At 36.5% G+C, this 19,483-nt stretch overlaps 1 protein-coding gene and 1 long non-coding RNA gene across 4 annotated transcripts; one reads left to right on the top strand and one right to left on the bottom strand.

The window, feature by feature from the left end:
• The first annotated feature begins 1,990 nt into the window (after positions 1–1,990).
• LOC135688919 (uncharacterized) lies at positions 1,991–18,176 on the top strand. 3 transcript variants are annotated; one of them, XM_089110083.1, is made up of 15 exons: positions 1,991–2,073; positions 2,518–2,589; positions 6,618–6,915; positions 7,521–7,675; positions 8,303–8,582; positions 9,503–9,654; positions 10,588–10,867; positions 11,356–11,510; positions 12,328–12,613; positions 12,941–13,095; positions 15,462–15,744; positions 16,739–16,890; positions 17,333–17,414; positions 17,451–17,542; positions 17,999–18,176. In XM_089110083.1, exons 2-14 carry the CDS (start codon positions 2,538–2,540, stop codon positions 17,533–17,535), a joined length of 2,415 nt encoding a protein of 804 aa, XP_088966209.1. In that variant the 5' UTR covers positions 1,991–2,073; positions 2,518–2,537; the 3' UTR covers positions 17,536–17,542; positions 17,999–18,176. The 3 variants fall into 3 exon arrangements, with proteins under 3 accessions (XP_088966209.1, XP_088966208.1, XP_065062054.2); XM_089110082.1 differs by having other exon boundaries at positions 17,333–17,468; positions 17,505–17,542; XM_065205982.2 differs by having other exon boundaries at positions 17,333–17,542.
• Positions 8,911–10,594, bottom strand: LOC148959547 (uncharacterized). The gene is made up of 2 exons (XR_016144035.1): positions 9,971–10,594; positions 8,911–9,903 (listed from the first exon to the last, which is right to left on the bottom strand). It is a non-coding gene; the product is annotated as an uncharacterized LOC148959547 (long non-coding RNA).
• Positions 18,177–19,483: the final 1,307 nt, after the last annotated feature.

The following is a 19,483-nucleotide window of genomic DNA, read 5'->3' as shown; positions in this document are numbered from 1 at the left end:
ATGAATAATTTAGATATCTCTATCACAAATATTGTATATTTTTTGTATAAGAACTGATTGTTTTATTCGAATAGTCTGACTGTTCAAAAGTTGATTGATTTGATAATCGTTGTGTTGTGTTTGTTTCCCTTTCACGAATCCTGTTTATCCTGGTATTCCATTTCCTACTGCAAAAATTATGAATTAGAAGACGACTACACTCATTCTTTTTATAAGAAACAAAGGTCGATGTTGAGTACTCCAGTTTCTTAATGTTCTGGAAATTTCAATACTAATTGTTTCTTAAGAGTTTCTTAATTATGATGTCATGAATGATGTTTTGAAATGTTTGTGACCTTTTTTATCACGTCAAGGGATTCGCTTCTGTTGTGATGCTGTATTTAGATGTGGGAAGTATATTTTTATCCCTTGTGTCTTAATTTCTAGGCCAAGGGGCAATCTTGTTCTTGGATTTTACAAAATTTCGTTGTTCTCAGTTTTATCTCAGATTTGATAGTTTCTTAATTTTTTGCTTCGAGTGGGTACTTAAGTTCCTTATTTTTTCTGACTGTCCAGTGCTCGTTTCTTATAACAGGTTTCTTATAAAAGACATGAGTGTATTAAAATTTAATAAAATGAATATTCTATTTGCTTAGATTTGTCCATATAAGAAGCAGTTCTGGCCAGGATTGCCATTCTGGCCAGAAGCAGGACGGCCAAATTCCTCAGTTCTGGTCGTTTTTCAAAGCTGTTGGCCGTCGAAAATTGATTTAGCCGAAAAAGCCTATATTTTTCTTTCGGAAAGGTTGATTCAGTTTGTTTTTAGATCTTCGAGTGATTCTGTTCTGGCCAACTGGTAAGAGCATCTCTGACATGTAAGGTGGGGCTGAATTATCAAAAAATTTGAAAACCTTTGCAGTCATACATTGTTCAAATCTCTCTTTCGTGGGGAGCCAATTGATATTTGTGAATTTCTTGATTCCTATATGTGCTCTGTTATTTAGATTCAAACAAAACCTGATACATTTATTTTGAGCTGTCTGATTTCTTTTGGTCAATCTTTTGTTTAAGTATGGAAACCAAGCACTGCTTGCATAGTCAAAATGGGGCTGAATTGGTGCGTTTGCTAGCAATCTAGGAAATGAGAAGTCAAGAAAATGTTGCTTTCTGTAAAGAAATCTTAGCCTGCCATTGATTTTGCCTAGGATTCTTGTAGCCATTGATTCTCCGGACAGGTCCTCGTCGAGAATACAGCCTAAATATGTGACTGAGGTGTATTGTTTAATCTTGATGTCGCCTCTTCTGATGTCCAGTTTTTTTTCTGTCCGTATGTTTATTCTTTCTACCAAAAAGTATCGATTTTTCCTCTTGTCCTCTCCAAAATGAATGCTTAGTTTGTTATCAACAAACCAATTGCAAAGAGAATTAAAATCTCTGTTTAGTCGTTTTTCTATTTCATTCACGTTATTGTCTCCAAATACAAGATAGGACTCATCTGCATACAGAAGTAAGTCACAGTCGACTGCTTGTGACATGTCATTTACATATAAAAAGAGAATTAGTAGGAAAGCTGTTCTAGTCAAAGTGCTCATTCAAAAGAAACCAAAAGAAAATTTTTTGTTCCAAATCCCAGCCTTGTGTTCACTTCAATGTGAATGCAAATGATGCACATGATATGCAGCATTGGCTTTGAACGATTTTGTCTTGCTAGATACTCAACTGTTCAAAACACATAAATCGGCTTTGGATACTTAAGAAAACTCTTTTGGAAGATGCTATAGACTTAATTTGATGAGTGGTTACAGAAAAGGTATCTTATTTCATTGGAAAACCGCATAAATATTTTCTTTGGTCAGGTTTCCTTATAACAAATTGGTTTCACAAACATAAACAAATCTTCTATTTTGCTCAAAGAAACTTGATTAAACCTTTGGTTTATAAAACTCCATAGTAGTATCAGATATCCTATGCTGCCTTTATTTGTGGTTATAAGGTCATCTCCCATTGTTTCCATAAGTATAAAAAGATGAAGTCAATCCATATTCGACTGAGGTGTGCTGCCGGGAAGGAGTGAGCACAGAGGAGCAGTCCAGTGTAAGTAGTTGTGCATTATTCATTGAGCAAACCTTTAATACAACAAGGGATGTTCCATTCATAGTGACTGTCGCATTCGATGAACTATGCAAACATGATCATTTTTTTATTCTCAGCTGCCAGAGAAAGTAGGGTCTTTTCATCTGAATTTCACCCCAAGTTCAAATCCTTAGCGAGGAGCTGCATTTTAACCGTTAGAATGGTCTGAAGTACCTGTTTGCTACAAATCAACTTCCATATACTCTTCAATAGTTTTCTTTTGACTTATTTCAAAACCATTATATTGACGAATTACACGATATAATATCAAACTCTTAATGCATTATTATATGGTACTAAACAGTATTATTTGAGATAAACTACGAGAAATCTCTTTCTTAGCCTCAACACTGATTTTGCATTTTACACTTTCCTGTTTAATAATTCTTATCTATTTCCATTTAGGGTTTGCAGAAGGAAGAGAAATGGCCCTTTCAATTGGTTCCATATTTTTGTTAGGGCTGGCGTGGTCAGTAGGTGAGTTTCTTCCTGTTACTTTGTTACCACTGGCAACCAAAAATTCGGCCACATTGTATCTGCCCTTTCGAAACATTACAAAAAATTGCAAACACATTTACTCAAAAAAATTACTTTAATTTCTTTCGCAGTTAAATAAAGCTACGTTGCTGATAGTTTAAAATTAGTTTTCTATGGTTTTATTTAAAAGTTATAGTTATCGTTGATGTTTTACATATGCAAATTAGACTTTGGTCTCACGCTTGGCCTTTATTAGAGAGGGCCAAAGCAGAAAGGGGCATGGAAGTTATACCTTAAAAATCGTTTTAGATCCTTCTGTGCATTTTGTAAGATTAAATTGGACAACATTGTGAAAACATTATGATGTTAAAGTGAAATGAAGCAGCCGAACAGCATCTAGATGGAGTGGTCTGCAAAACTGAGATTCACTATCAGAAAAACTTCTACTATTTGCTGAAATTGGAAATTACCATTATCTAACGGTTTGGCTCCAAAGAAAATATGACTGTTTAAGAGAACAGCAATTATTGAGATTGACCCGATAAATCGGGTAAGTCTCTGTTTCTTGAACGTGAAATAAAATACTGTGTGAAGGTATAGAAACAAGACACTTCTTCTCCATAAGCAAGCAAAGTAGACAACATAATGTCCCACAAAGTTTACTGAATGGTTAGATTGAAAAAGCTCGCAAACTATGTACACTAATGTTTACACACGCGTACACCTTTTGACAAAGTTTTACTTGTCTTTGTTAAAATATATAGTAAGCCAAAAAAGCTGTTTGAGTCTGCGAGTTTCCTTAAACCTCTCTTGAATAACATTCCTGATTCATTAAACAATATTTATTCATTTAGATGGCCAAAGGATATTTTAAAGCAAACAATTGTTTGGGATTGTATTCCTGTCTTTATCAAACTCGAGATATAAAGGTCGACATGCCAATGAGCATGAATCGACCTCACTGTGAAACACTATGCAAAGCCATGTGTTATGGAAGTTGCAAACTGGTTCGGAAGAAATTTCGGCCCCCCTTAAAGTATAAACTATGTATTTGAAATGAAGTTGGCGACACAACTACTCCATTCAATTTAATTTCTGGCATTTAGATAACATGACAGAGATTTTATAGATCTAATAATTGCTTTGGTACTGTGCAATGCTTTTTTGCTTTTTCAAAATTTTTGCAGTTACAGAGAAGACTGATTGTTTGTCTTTTTAGACTAATGTCAAGTGAGGAAGATTCCAGTTGTAGGTTCTTCATGCTAGGCATAGCTTTAGAGAACAGGACGGTTTTAAGTTGCAAATCATCAGGGGCGTAAATTTAGGGTGGTTGATTCTGAGATGCTCCAATTGTGAAAAGTTGCAGGCGCAGATCTAGACCGGGTTGACAGGTTTAAAAAAACCTGCCAAAATTAGTAAATATAGAGAGAGAAATGTTTATCAATATGATTATCATTATCACCTCCCTCACCCTTACCAACCCTTATCATTATCATCATTGTTATTGCCGGATAATCTGTAAACAGAAAGTACGAGAAGTAACACGCATAAAACTTGAAAATCATCTGACAAAATGCAAAGATTTCCGCCAGGATAATGCTAGGCACAGTGGCGGTTTTAAGGGGAGGTTCAGGGGGCCATGGCCCCAGGCCCCGCGCTTATGGAAGCCAAAGGGGGCCTACACCTAAGAAAAAAGATAGAAATTGTAAATAATAAGGGCCCCGAAGTTTTTTTGGCCCCGGGCCCCGCAGATTTTTTGGCCCCGGGCCCCGCAGTCTCTAAAACCGCCACCGGCTAGGCGGCACCTGACCGTTTTTCTCTATCACTATGCCTCCAAGCAAAAAGAAGCAACGTTTATTTTCGATTATCTTTGTGATGAAAATTCAGCTTGGCAAAAAATTTTATTTATCAAACTACAAGGAAATATCATGAAAAGCCACAGAAGACCCGTAAAGAAAATTAGGCCCACTCAAACAATTTTTCAAACACAACACAAGCCCTAGAAACCCAGAAACATAATGTCAAGATGCAGTATATATAGTGGCCTATTTTAGTAAACCATCTAGAAGAACAGCATTAGAGCCTGTTTCATTTAGCCTAATTTTTGCATGCACTTTGTTTAAGCGTTATTTCTTGTGATCTAATGCACCCCTGACAGTACGTTATTGAAATTACTTTAGATAAAAGTAAGACTATACTTGGAAAATTTAACGAAACAACCGAATTTTCCTGTTATTAGGTTTCTAGGAGGTCAGCCGAGCCAAAGATAACGCCTTTTAATTCTAAGTTTTCCAAGTGAGCATGCCCCAAATCCTCCTTGTACAGTGCCTCTACACGGCATATCTGTATACCGCTTCAAAGCTGTGTTCTTTCTTCCCAAAAGACTTGCGTTGTTAGTTTTGGTAAATAATTTTTACCCGTTCTGAAGGAAAATCTCTTCTGGTGTTTTTAAATGCCTCTCCAAATTTCCAAATTCTACCACAACAAGGCTGTCTCTTGGCATTTGCTTAAAAGTGGTTTTTATAAATTCTATTTTTGACAAATTCTATCTACTTAGATTGGTTCGAAGAGTTGATCCATTGGACGCAAGTCGGCTTGACTTGTCATAACAAACCCATTCCCCGAACACTCATTAAATTTTCGCCCCTGAGTATCTATCTTAATGCAATCAGACAAAAATTCCATAATTTATGAATTTGCTTTGGTAACACGAGTGTTTTGACAATTGAGCTCCACCAAGACCAGTTTTTGTTTGTAACCTTATTTTAATTCGATATTTTTTCTAGCTTTACATATATATATGGATATATACACATACAACTAATCTAAATCGAATCTACTGCATAACAAAAGAAGAGGATATACCTAAGGAAATAAATACGTACATACATAAGCTGAATACTTGAAGCAACTTGGATATGAATGGTCAAATATTACAGGATATTGATATCATTATATTGCATTTGTAAATGCAAACGTTGCATTTACAGCTAGGACCATCCCATCGTTTTATCATACGTTTGAAGCTGTTAAGATTGTCAGCTGATTTTAGTTCATTTGGCAGATAGTTCCAGATCTGAGGTCCTATGGCTTTAAGGCTCTTGGAACCGAAAGTTACTTGGTTTGGTCGAAAATGATTTAAGTTATTAGGATTCCGAGAAGGATGTTTTAATGTTCTTGAACTAAAAATGCTATGCATAAAAGGTGGATTCAAATTTCTAATTGTCTTGAATATTTCGATACAGAGGGTTCTCTGACGAGCAACTTGCATTGTACACTTTTTTGACCTAGTAAGAAGATCATCATAGGAACTTTTATGATCATTGTACAAAAATCTTAGCGCGCGTTCCTGTATCCTTTCAATTTTCTGAAGTGATTTTGAAGATGAAAAATACCAAACTAAAGGACAATAGTTAAAATTCGAGTATACGAAACTTTGAACCAGAACTTCTTTTTCAGCGAAACCAATAAATGACTTGAGTCGCTTAAGAACGTTCAATTGTGCCGCAGCTTTTTTACAAAGGTTTGATATATGTGGGTCAAAGTTCAGTTTGTAGTCTAGTGTTACACCTAGGAGTTTGACAGTCTCTTCAGATTTGATAGAATGTCCTTGAAAATTAAGATTTATGCCAGAAGTATTTGTCTGGTCCTTTTTAACAAAAAGTGCATGGAATTTGTTCGGGTTCGCAATCATTTCATTTCGTTCGAGCCATGACATAGCGCTGTTGGCTTCATTTTCCAAAACCCTGACGAGATCTGGCAAGGATTTGGAAAAGAAAGCAAGCGTGTTGTCATCAGCATAATCAAATGCTTAAGTTGAACCACTTTCGGCAACAGTGTGAAAAGATTGACTGTAAGTCAGCCAAGAGTTGAGGCAAAAGTTTGATGGAGCTAAACTGAAGTTTTTTAAATTTACTTTTGTAGTAACCTGATAGTCTATTTTATAATAACCTAATATAAATTATCGTTCTGTTTTGTTTGGAACACATGCGCTGTTCTACCTCACTCACATATTAAGAACTTTGTAGCAATGGGCCACGCAAAAGAAGTGAACATTGCACTAAACATGCATGCGAAACAATCATCGACATACTCCTACGCTTACGCACAGTATGCAGTTGATGGAAACAGGAATCCGCAGTTTACAGGTAGATCATGCTCTATGACTGGGTATCAAAAACATGCTTGGTGGAGAGTAGATCTTGGTTGTGAGGCGCGAGTTGCCATGGTGCGCATAACAAACAGAGGGACCAGCTATGGCAGCAGGCTATCGAATTTTGATATACGTGTCAGCAACTATGATGGAACACCAACTGGCTCTCGAGTGTAAGTTGGTTAAATTTTGCAGCCAACTTTGCGTATGTCATTCTCAACAGGCCAATTATTTAACAAAAGCAAGCTGGCCTGTTGATTGAATGATACCCGTGCTAAGACACGTACCAAAATTGTTTAATTACTTATTACTTATTATTATTTTGCGCTATATCTACATATATATATTTAGAAATTTGTTTGTTGATATTTCCGTAGCACAGCATGATAAAGTGTGATATTTGATTCATCTTTTGTAACACCTTTTGTACCGACTATGTATTTATACAAGAAAAATTTCAGTATATCAACATCTCCTGAAGAGTTAGTTATTCATGAAACAGGTTTGCAGAGACAGAACGTGTAGTTTGATTTTCTTCAACTCAAAGCCACATATATATTTTAATACATATGGTTTTATGTAGGTATTGTGCAAAAGGCAGTTGACAGGTACTTGCGAACTCCAGTCAGCCTTCGCAGTAATAGAGTCTCTTGCTTATTCCGGAACTACTTTGAATTTTGTTATTTTGATAAAAGCATTTACACTTATTCACAAAAACAACCCTATATAAGACAATAACGCGTAAAATTTTCTTATTATACACTGAATTGACCAACAGATGTCGGCGATATTATGGTACTATGAATCAAGGATCAACAACTGAAGTGAAATGTAGGCGGCCAAGGGTTGGACGATATGTTTACATCATGTTGAGAGGAACGAATTATCTCACACTCTGCGAAGTAGAGGTTTTTTCAAGAATACCTAAGCGAGGTAATATTTTTGGTTTAGAGAAAACACTTTTTGATCTAATTAAAGTAATTTCTTTTCCGAAAGCATTATTTGCCTTGAAGAATTGGCAAGTTCCAATAAAAGGGGGCAAGATGGTGGATCGTGGATAGGAAATTTTTAAAGTGTTAAGCAATGTGTCTATGTGTGTAATGAATTCAAAAGATAGGCTCTTGAGGTGTGACGAATTCGTTGATAATTACCCTTACATGTGAAGATGTACCATTGATTCGCAAAAGGTTCAATAGTAGAGGCCTTTCCAAGGAAGATTAATCGTTTGGATCCACTCTGGCTTATATTTGACAAGAATCAGTATTGAGTTTGAGAAGCATCAACCCACTCTGCAGTGAATACATTAGCTCTTTTATTGAAAAGACGTGAATAAAGAAGTCATTCTTTGTACGTACGCTACATCTTTTTGTCAAATCACTTCCCGCCATTATGAGAATGACTCGCTCTGTGCTTTTTGAGCCTCGTTACAAAGATTTTGCATTAAAATGCGCGGTGACATGGAAGTCCGTGCCACTTATGTAAAACAAAGCGGCCATATGTTTAAAAATATTTTGCATCTAATGTTGACATGAATATGAAATCTTCTAATCTTTTTCTAAGAAATCACTGGAAATCTTGCGTTATTCAAGCCCACTTCACAGTCATCAACATATAGTGGTTACGACTCCGCACGTGCTGTTGATGGAAACAGAAACCCATTGGCGAGCCAGTATTCCTGTTCTATGACTGGCTACAACTTGAACCCGTGGTGGAGAGTTGATCTTAGACAAACGGTCGTAGTTCGCATGGTCAGAATCACCAATCGAAGGGCTAGCTATGGATTAGCTGATTTCACTGTTTTGGTTGGTAGCGAAGATAGAAATCCAAGTGGCAACGAACGGTGAGTCAATTGTTTAAGGAAAAATCTACGCGCAACCGGATACTTTTGAATCTGTAAATTTATGTTTGCGTATAAGGCATCCGTCAGCCCGTATTGGACAAAAATGATATCATATCCAAACTTTCCGAATTCGCTCTCCAGATTGGAAATTTTGAATTTCACTCGAATCCTGATATCTTTTAATACGATAATGTAATACTGGCTCGAGTGCTTTGCGTGCTTGCACTGATAGAAATACTCACAGAGAAACTGTAAAAGCCCACGGGTAATACTTTCGATCCTTACGCATTTTTCGATTGGCTCAGCTTGATCTTAAACTGGGTATACATATCTTGAAGTTCTTGATCATTATAGTGAAGTTTAAAAATTTGAAGTTTTAAAGCTATTTCAAAAATTTTGAACTACCAAAAAAGTAACAACAGACCAGCTTCTCCAGCCATTGAGAGTTCATGATTTCGACAAAAAATTCCTAAGAATCCAATTTGTGTTAAAACCGATACATAAATCAGCATGAGATGGTAATCGAACTCATTCTGCTCTCTAGATACAATTTAAAATGATAAAATGATGATGTGTTCCAGCTAACATATTAAACTACGATACAAATGCCAGTAACATTTTTTCAATGACTTGATATGACGATCTTGGGTTAATAAAACGAATAGGGCCTATGAATAAGGCTTTATAGTTGTTGATTCAAGCAAATAAATTTTCGCTTGAAAACGAGGACAATGATAATACAGACCCAGCTTCAGTGCCGTCAGCATTAGGGCTAGACCAATGTCAACGGCTGTGCCAGCTGTACGTTAAATTAATCAAAAATCTGAAATGCAACAGTTTTACCGCTAACGGACCCTACCACTGATATTCATCTAGCGACCTGCCCAACCACTAAATTCAATAATGTCTTTTCACTGCAGCTGTATTTTCTACTACGGCGCGGCACCGTTGGGTTCTACATTTGAGTTGCGGTGCACTAATGAAGTAGAGGGCAGATACGTGTACATAATGGAAAATAAAAAGACCTATTTGTCCATCTGTGAAGTGGAGGTGTTCTCTGTAATACCAAATAGTAAGTCATGACCACATTCCTTTGAAAATAATTCTTAATTTTTCGAAAGATTCATACTATTTACATCCTACAACTTTGCTTTATTTACAAAATAAACATTAAATACTGCTTATCTCGAAGAAGAAAGCAGTTCGCCAAAATAAGAGAAAAGAGAACAATATAACAGAACGCTAGTTGGTGTAAGAAACAGGACTGGTCTGAGTTTCTGTTCTAAGTCTCTATTCCGTGTTTCACACTGAATGCAATCACCTAGCCTGCGCCGCAGACCCAATCCTCCAAAGAGAGGATTGGGTCTGCGGCGCAGGCTAGCAATCACCAGGCAACTGTTGATAACAAGCACAGTTGCCTGGTGATCACAGTAAGCATGAAAGTCGGAGTAGCAACGTGGATCCGTCCTGTCCTATGCACCAAACAGTGTGTACAGCTCGGGCACTTTATGACAGACCGATAAACAGTAATTTTCATAAATTGAAAAAGCAACCAAAAATTGCTTGATTGCAAGTTATACTGCAACCGAAATAACTTATGAAAGTGAAGAGCCTTTCTGCATTGACACAATGAAGTGATGGGACTTTCTCCTAAGCTTCGTTGTCGGAGAACGGGTACCAATTCTGGGTATCTTTGAGCTTAGGATTGTACATGGACAATGGACTCGTTCCTTGTTTACCACTTGATCGTCTATATTTCTTGAGGAAACGACAGTTATTTGTCGATCTTCGATCTACGTTAGTTTCCTTAGGCCAATATAAATTCTGCTCGGAATATTATTTGGATTACATAAAGACAGTTGCTTAACAAGGACATTGATGTTGCCGACAAAGCCCCAATTCTTTAGCATAGTTTCTTTATATTAAAGGCTGCAAACCACAATAATCTTGCTAAACTTCTCCCCCTAAACCTTACTAAAACATGAGAAAATGTCATTTTCGACAGACACGAATGGTAATTTGGCATTGTACAAAGATGCAATGCAGTCTAAGAGGTATTCGAGCGGCTATGCAGCACATGCAACAGATGGCAATTTGAATACCATTTCTGGGGGCTTTACTTGCTCTATTAGTGCTTATCAGCAGCATCCATGGTGGAGTGTAGATCTTGGCGCAGTCGAACAAGTTTCGATGGTCAGAATATCGAACAAAGCTTACTACAGGAAATTGCAAAACTTTGACATCAGAGTGAGCAACAAATGTGGTACACCTACTGGCTCACAGCTGTAAGTAACAGCTAATTTTTAGGGTATTAGCTTAATGCTAATGTTAGGGTCAAAGTTAGGAGGCGATTTTTGATTTTTTCATATTTTGTATATTATAGGAATATTTTGTATATTATATACATAGGCACATAATTTGTAAATAAATGTGCCTAATATATTTAGAAATATGCAACAGTAGCCTATATCAATATATAAGCCTATTCATCGTGTTGAAGAAGCACGATGCATTTTATGAATTTTTTATTCTTACTCAAAATTTGCTTCGTTATTCTCCTTTCAAAAAACAAAATTTCATATTTTTTGAAAATTGAATTTTGTGTCATGTTTGTTGTAATTTTTCCTAAAACCCAATTTAATGCCCATGTTTTTTTAAATAAAGACAAAAAAGCACAATTCAAGGCAAATAAAGCCAAATCTATTCATAAGATATTTCATTCATGAATGTTTGACTTTTCATTTACAAAAAAGGTTTTTGTCTCTAAATTTAGATGTTTTGAGCAGTTTGGCATGTTTCCAAATGGTGCTACAGTTGATTACAATTGTGACGAAACCCTTCGTGGTCGTTATGTTTATGTACTGGCTAGAAGCAAGACGTATTTGGAACTCTGTGAAGTTCAGGTGTTCTCAAAACCACCTGTTGAAGGTAGGCAAAAGATAGCCTTGTTAAAATGTTCGGTAGATAGAAGTGAAGAGTACGTAACGTCTCTAGAGGTAAAGGGTATAGAGAAAAGAGACCAGCTGATTCCTATCATTTGTCTTGTTATTTCAGCTCTAGAGCATTATAACTAAACTTAGCATTATCTATGTAGCCGTAACGATAAAGATAACTATAACTATAGCCGTAATCATAACCGCAACCGTAACCGTAGCTATATCCGTAACTACAACCGTAAACATAACCGTAACTACAACCGTCGTTGTTTTGTTTTTTGTCTCCGTGAAACGGCTGCAATCGTGCTGGTTTCTTCATTTTTTCTTTAGATAAATTAGAAATAAAAAACGGCGTACCTGTATTGGTATATGACTCCATGTTGAAGAATTAAACATCCCCAATTCTGAAAATTAAGAACGACGTTCTAATCTAGAATCTCAAAAAAAGTTACAGATACAACAGATGAAAAATGAAAATTATAGATCAATGTTTCAAATGTTCCCTGCAAGTTTTATCATTTATTTATAAAAAAGTTACAAAACCTAAAACCAGCAACAATATCTCAGGTGAAGGCATCACAAAAACAAAGTCCGAGTAATTATTCTAATCTGACCTTCTCTTGACGTTATCGCTTTTGCTTATTACTGAGTTACCATCATTTGCCTTATGTTGCTACGGTTCTGACGTCTTGCGTTCTGTCAGTCTTGGTCTGTTTAGCTATTACCTTGCTTTCATATAAGCAAATTTTCATTTTTAAGTTTATCTGCTGGTTTTTCACATTTCTATTCTGTTTTTCTCATATACGAAGGTCCATACACCAACTTAGCAAGGTACAAAAACACAAAGCAATCATCTACGTATTCCACTGGATATGCAGCGCGTGCTGTTGATGGGAACAGAAATCCAGCTTGGAGCGCTGGGTCATGCTCCATAACTGGCCACCAAAATCATGCGTGGTGGAGAGTTGATTTGAACAGACCAAGAACAATATCAACCGTGCGCATTACAAACAGAGGGGATGGCGTTGGGTACAGACTTTGCAATTTTGACGTGCGAATTGGAAATGTTGATGGAAATCCTTACGCTAACTCAATGTGAGTGATTTACTATCAATTCTGTAGTTATATTGGCCACGTCTAGCAATACTGTTTACTTTTCATTCCTTCAATTTCCAGTGTAATCCATAATGGCCTCTCTATAACTTGTTGAGATATACCCTTACCCCGTTTTATGTTGTCCCTTTTTATCCATACCCATCTAGCTCGGAAATGCTTAAATGACTTGCATCGAGCCTGAAACTTTCAAATAAAGATGAAAGTACCGTTGATAGGTTTCAATGGAGTACCTTGCATGGTAAGCCAACTCTACATGGATTCTGTAGCAGTAAAGATATATTAATTAATGTTTGATTTAATCATCAGATGTGCAACATTCAATAGAATAGCGGGTGATGGTGAAATCATTACATTGAACTGCTTAAGACGTACCACAGGCCGCTATGTCTACGTTGTGCTGAGGGGGACAAATTACCTGCAACTCTGCGAAGTAGAGGTGTTCTCAAGGCGCCCACGAGAAGGTAATTTATTATGGTAAATTGCTGTCTATGAAAAGGTAAAATGACAACGTCATTAGAACCTATTCTTAGAATCTTACAAATTGATCGCATGAGCAGAATGAAAACATTAAAATGTCTCTAGATTTTACTTTGAAGCTGGCATTTTGATGTGATAGATAAGTTTAAGGGGCCTTAAGCCTGTGTGATATATTACCATTTTATGTTTATCATTTTGTCACAAATGCTTATTACTTGAGGGGGGCAAGCTGAAATATTTCTTGGGGCCCCGGCTGCTTTTGTTACGCCACTGCCTCTTGATGTAAACAATCACTCAAACCTGCAAAGGATTTTAAGAGATATGGCCAATTACAGATTTGTAATTTGCTAATAAGTTACTTTTGCTTTGCCTTCGTTATTAACGGACAACTACGTTTTAGAACAACAGTCAAATTGCAGTGGTTTGATAGGGAAGTAGCTTGTGGTAATGTGGCAATATCTTTTGAAACTTGTAACAGATCTAGCTGATTTTGCACCTTCAAAGAATTTTCTTTCCGGCTATTCGCTCAAAATACAAAATTTCTAATAATAGACAGGGGAGAACATGGTGCATGGACCAAGCATCAATCTAATAGATCTTTGTTAATATGTCCAGAAAGGAACAAAATAAGTAAAGGGGTTGCAGTGCTGGCAAGGGCAAGAATTGGAGCAGCATAAGAAATTGGAGGCAAATGATTTCGGTTTCAATAACGAGTTTGCAAAGTCACTACCCATTGTTGCCAATATGCAAGTCTTAAACTTAGGCCTTGAGAAAAAGACAAATTTACTTGCTAGAAAGAGCTAATGAAAAATGAATTACTAGGATATCATCGCAAGGGTAATACAGAAGTAGATAAAAAGGCTAGTAGGAGTTGCAAACAAAGTGTAAGTAGTACGACATTGGCTGTTATCAACATTAAGCAATCAGACACTACCTTTCGAGGCAAACCCCAAAAGTTTGAGACAAAGGTTAATATAATGAAAGTGGGGAAGGTGTATCATAATGATGAAAAAACCCTATAAAAGACAGGAGATATCACATTTGTGCAAAAACGAGATAGAAGCCGCAGATTCTTTCGAGAAAATACGGTAGGTGCTTGCTTCATAGCCTCTTTATTGAGGCTTTGCTTGATAGCTTATATAATCACACATTGAGCTAAAGCAGATTGGACCTCATTCGATTTGCATATGTTCAGGCCTCGGTATGAAGTTCACCGCCCCGTTCTCAGTTTAGACTTAACAGAATGATGAAACTACATCGAATCATGAATTTAACTTACGAGCTCCAACTCTTATTATATTTTAAGATAAGTTTCAAAATTAACAATAACATTAAAAGCAAAATGAAAATCAATTGCAACACGCAAACAATGGTAAAAGTTTGACACAAAGCTAGAACTGAAATATCAAACTGCAGACGGAAGATTTCGCATATGAATTTGAGTTACGACAAGACTCGGCTGTAACTAAGTCTGATCACATTTTTAAAGGTCTTTCAAAACAGAGAAACTTTTTTTGATGGAGATGTAAATTTATGGAAAGCAAAAGTCTTAAATACATTCTGTAATAAAGAATATAGTTAAAGAAATTTCAATACTTGAAAAATGTTAGTAGGCAGACATTCAAAAACATAGGAATTACCCTTTAATTGCATATTCGGAAACTTCACTTTAAAAGTGATCTTAAATAGATTTTCATCAAAATTTTACCCAACGACTGCATTTGTGATCATGAGGGTAAATTTACAAATAAATCTCTAAATAAATCTAAAAGGGGGGTTGCATACGAATCTCCTCGATTCTAACTCCACTTTTACGACCGGCTGATAAGAGCAAGCTTGCAGTGTGTATGGTAAGCACAATTGCAAACCTATTTTCTAAAGCTTCCATCTTACAAATTCGAACGGAATAATTTCGTTTGGAAAGTGTTTAAATTTTCTCAAATTAAGTGTAAAGATTCTTAAACACATCTATCTTAAAGAGGAGATCATGACCGCACCCATGCATCTTCTGTAAAAGGAGGTATGGTCCAAATTTTCACCTCACTATCTTCGAAAACATTTTTGACATTTCTTTTCTAACATAATGCTAGAATCGCTCTGCAAAACATTATGTTTCATTTTTTTGATATCATGAAATTGATCAAGGGTATTGAAACCTCTTCTACTAATGCCAGAAAAGCCCTTTTCTCCCTTGAGCAGGTGTTCTTCAGAAATACCTTGCAAGAACCCTAATTCCTTTTTTCATAACATTAGCCCTCTGGCAACATCCGTTTAATAAGGAAAGCATTCTTATGTATGCTAGCCTATGAATTTTTTGCAAAGCAAATCATTATAATTTTGTTTCTTGTAGCTGCAAATGGTAACTTAGCAAGGAATCGGTACACTAAACAGATCTCCAGATACAGTTATGGCTATGCATACCACGCTGTTGATGGAAATAAGAACCCAGTTTGGAGTGGCAAATCGTGCACATCAACGAGTTATAAATACAAGCCATGGTGGATGGTTGACCTTGGCGCATCAAAGGTTGTTCGAGTTGTTAAAATCACAAATCGAGGTGCGGGCGGCGGAATTTACCTAAAAGATTTTGACGTTCTTGTTGGGAATGATGCAACTCCTGCGTCGAACGCTCGGTAAGTTAAAGAAAAACTGCTCACAATAATTTTTGCCGAAAATCCATATTCATATTGGACGACATAAATACAAAGCTATTGTTAAAGGCATTGAGTCATGATAAAATGGATTGGGTATACCCTAAGTGCCAAAATCCGCTGAGTCATGATTTTCATGACTGCGATGCTATTGGTTGACCTTGAACTGGTCACATGAACTCACCTCGTACTGATTGACAAAACAATTATCATCAATAGCAAGTTGTCAACAACGGATGCCAATATCACATGAAACAGCAGCGATCACGCCGAAACCAAATGCCCCCTTATAGAGAGACCTATTTACCATGACTCAATGCCTTTAACACTGAAAGAGGCATTTTGCGCAGTGGTTTCTATTTTCTAAACGTGCTCTACAACTAGTATCGTAGTCAGGGTGGTAAGATCGAGGAGGGAGAGGGTTGGGAAGGCGAGTTGATCCATGAAGAAAATATGGTTCACAAACGTTTAAACACCAGGAAACGTCCTTTTTCAGAGAGATTTTCTGTCATTAGGGAAGTGCATACCCCCTCTTGCCTCCACCTTACTATGTTACTGCCTACAACATATTGTTGGCTTAACCATTGCACTAATAGGACCTTCTTCCTTTAAACAGTCAGTAATTAATATAACATGGTGTTCTTCCCCCATATATAAACGCATTTTTTTCTTCAAAAAAGTTCACAATTTGCTCGTTCTTTTTCTTCAAAATAAATTTTGCTGATGAAATTTTTCAGAACTTTAATTCAATATGAAATTAATAACTGAAATTAGAAAAAATACATCGCCATGGATCTTGGACCTTGTAAACGACAATAAAATAGCTGTTTTTATTGATTAAGAAGGGACTCAGTACAGAGCTTTGAGAAACACCACAAATACGCACCTGTAAACGACTCGTCAAATTTACGTTTTGCTATAAAATTTTAATGTGATTGAGGTGCATATTTTGAGAATACTTTGATTTATTTTTAAGGTGTTACTACTACCACGGGAAAGTGCCAGATGGACAGACAATTGAGATACACTGCACAAGAGCAAGGAATGGAAGATATGTTTTCATCAGGCTGAGAGGCTGGGGATATTTGCAGATATGTGAAGTTGAAGTCTACTCGCGTATCAAGAGAGGTAATGCAGACCATCTGATCGAAGTCTCTTGTTGCTTAGACAAAATTTTGTTTCGATGATAAAGATCTGTTTGTATCAATGATAAGGATCTACGTAGAAGTTTTTGGGAAAAAAATTCCTTATTACCACGGAAAAATTCTTAGCTTTGACTTCTGTTATAAAGTCATTTTTGTGTTGTCGTCTATGCTGATATATAAATTTTATTAAGCGACCACAAAGAAAATTTAAGTTTTAGTACCATCAGGATGCCTAAGCAACGTGCAAGAATCTCTTTCATCGATTTTCATCGCTGTTTGTGGGTCATGCCTGAATTGCAGTGACCTTAGGGTTATTTGTAAAACCATCCGTTTAACTAAAGCCATTCTTATAATGACATCTAAGTACATGAGATAGTACTTAGGTTGGACTGATGACGTCACTAATCATTCTTTCTGGCGTATAGTTACACGTAGATGCCTCAACGGGAGCAGCTGGAACTCACAGCACACGAACTATTCGAGACGCAGGTCTTACGCAAGACGCAGGTCATACGCAAGACGCAGGTCATACGCAAGACGCAGGTCTTATGCTCGACGCAGGTCATACGCAAGACGCAGGTCTTATGCTCGACGCAGATACTACGCAAGACGAAGATATGGAAAGTGATGCACGGGTGAGATTATCATAAAAAATTTGTCACAAACTTGTATTTTTTCAAGAAAAAATAGCAGCTCACATCCAGATGCAGATCGAAAATAAAATGAAAGGATAAAAGCAACTTTTTAGTTGTCCGACGTGTATACCCTTCGAGTTACGAATGAGATATACTTCAATGTGACAAGCCTCCGCCTTTCTTTGCTGCTTTCAGATTTTATGGTACCAATGACTTATCAGATATAACATTTTCTTGCATTAAGGTTTCAAAATGTTCAAAAACATCAGAAACACTAGTAAATATCACATCTATAGAATTGCATAATAAGTCGCTGAACTGTTCCAATTCTTTGTAGAAGAAGAAATTCTTCTCCAAAAGGAATCGTAATCACCTTTTCATAAGCTTTATGTCAAATGAAAAGTTTCAAATCTTCAACATACCCACATTGCTAATCTTTGTCATTTTTTCTTTCAGGCATCTTACGGATGAACAGTCTGTGTAGGTTAGCTAACATTTGCACAAATATTTAGTGGGTTTAGTTTTTTATGCTTTTTCTAAAGCTGTTAAGGATGTACCATGACCAAGTAGTTAATTGAGGTTAGGCTGACGATTCTTTATTGCCATTTTAGGAAACAGAAATCTTTAAATATCATGTATGATTCTCCTGCTTATGCATCTCAGAAAACAAAAAAGTTGTGGTGCCACCCCTAAAATTATGCAAGGATTTGGCCTTGGCTAAAAGACGTAAGCTCTGTACAAAAATTTGCACAACACCCTTTTTGGACATTTCTTATCGGTTTCGCTACTGTTATTACCAAATGACCAAGTTTCAGAAAAAAAAGAGCCAACAATAAGTTGTCTCTTGCTCAGACCAACTGAAAAATTACGAGTCCCTAACAGCTTTCAGACTCCTTTTGTTTTAAATGCATTTTGTATTTTCTATCAGCATTTTGTACTTTTGGTTTTGTATCTTAGCGGGTTTTTATTATTGCATTTTTTAAATAAGCATTGAAGAAAAAATGGATTTTGTATTTATGTCTGACTGCAATAAGAGACGCCATGAAATGAAGTCAGGGGATGTTTGAAAAAAAAAAGAAAAATGATGTAATTCAAAAAAGTCTCACAGAAAAAAACATTATCTTTACTGATTAATTTCAAACATGTTTGCACAGAATGTTCTTATCAAAGACCCTGATAAAAAACAATATGATTTAACCTTGTACTTCCATCGTTAAGAAGACAGCATTGCTTTACTGTGAAAAGGGGGTGCAAATTAAATTTGGACAAACTTCAGACAATATTTAGACTCTAGAGGTTTCTGGAAATCCGTTCCCACAACTATAAGCTTGAGATCATTAATTCGGGAATAAGGGCATGATGGCCGTCACTAACGGCAAAAGGCACTTAAGAAACACCCCTTGTTTCAAATCTGTGTATAGTTGCATTACAAGTATAAACAATTCATTTTGTGGCATCCCTGCTAGCCCAATAACATTACTCTGTTTTCATAGAAAAACGGAGTAGTGTTAACTGGGCCTAAGTCTTCGCGCAGCCTTTCACGACCATAGAGAAAATCAAAACTTACCAAGAATCCGTTGAAATTGATTGTGCTAGTTTAGCAACATGTGAAGAACTGTTTTGTTAGCTTCCATTCAGAATGCTTCTCAGTCAAACGGAATTTCTTGCAAACGTTGCAAACTGTCTATGCCCAGAAAACTGGAAGTTTGTTCGTTAGGTCCATAGTATAAATGAACCACGAACAAATATTTTGTTCAATGTAGTGCCAAAGAACGCATTTTAAATTCCCTTGACAGTAGATAACACTGGATTCAATGCACTGAGCAAAGAAAGCTAGATTCCTATGGGACCTTTACTGAATGTCTTTTGCCTTTGGGACTTTGGAATAGCAACGATCACATCAAAAGACTTATGAACTCCCTGAAGAGAGCAAATCTCTAG

This window comes from Rhopilema esculentum, chromosome 9, assembly GCF_057945365.1.
Source record: "Rhopilema esculentum isolate cy_ngs chromosome 9, ASM5794536v1, whole genome shotgun sequence".
NCBI classification, from domain to species: Eukaryota; Metazoa; Cnidaria; class Scyphozoa; order Rhizostomeae; family Rhizostomatidae; genus Rhopilema; species Rhopilema esculentum.
The sequence above is the reverse complement of the archived record's forward strand: the minus strand, read 5'-3'. Positions and strand labels throughout refer to the sequence as shown.

Excerpts from the sequence above, each read along its gene's own strand:
- LOC135688919 (XM_065205982.2), top strand. The coding sequence starts at position 2,538 with ATGGCCCTTTCAATTGGTTCCATATTTTTGTTAGGGCTGGCGTGGTCA. Across the intron at positions 2,590-6,617 it reads AGGGCTGGCGTGGTCAGTAG|CAATGGGCCACGCAAAAGAA; the intron begins GTGAGTTTCTTC and ends AGAACTTTGTAG. Across the intron at positions 7,676-8,302 it reads TTCAAGAATACCTAAGCGAG|AAATCACTGGAAATCTTGCG; the intron begins GTAATATTTTTG and ends TCTTTTTCTAAG.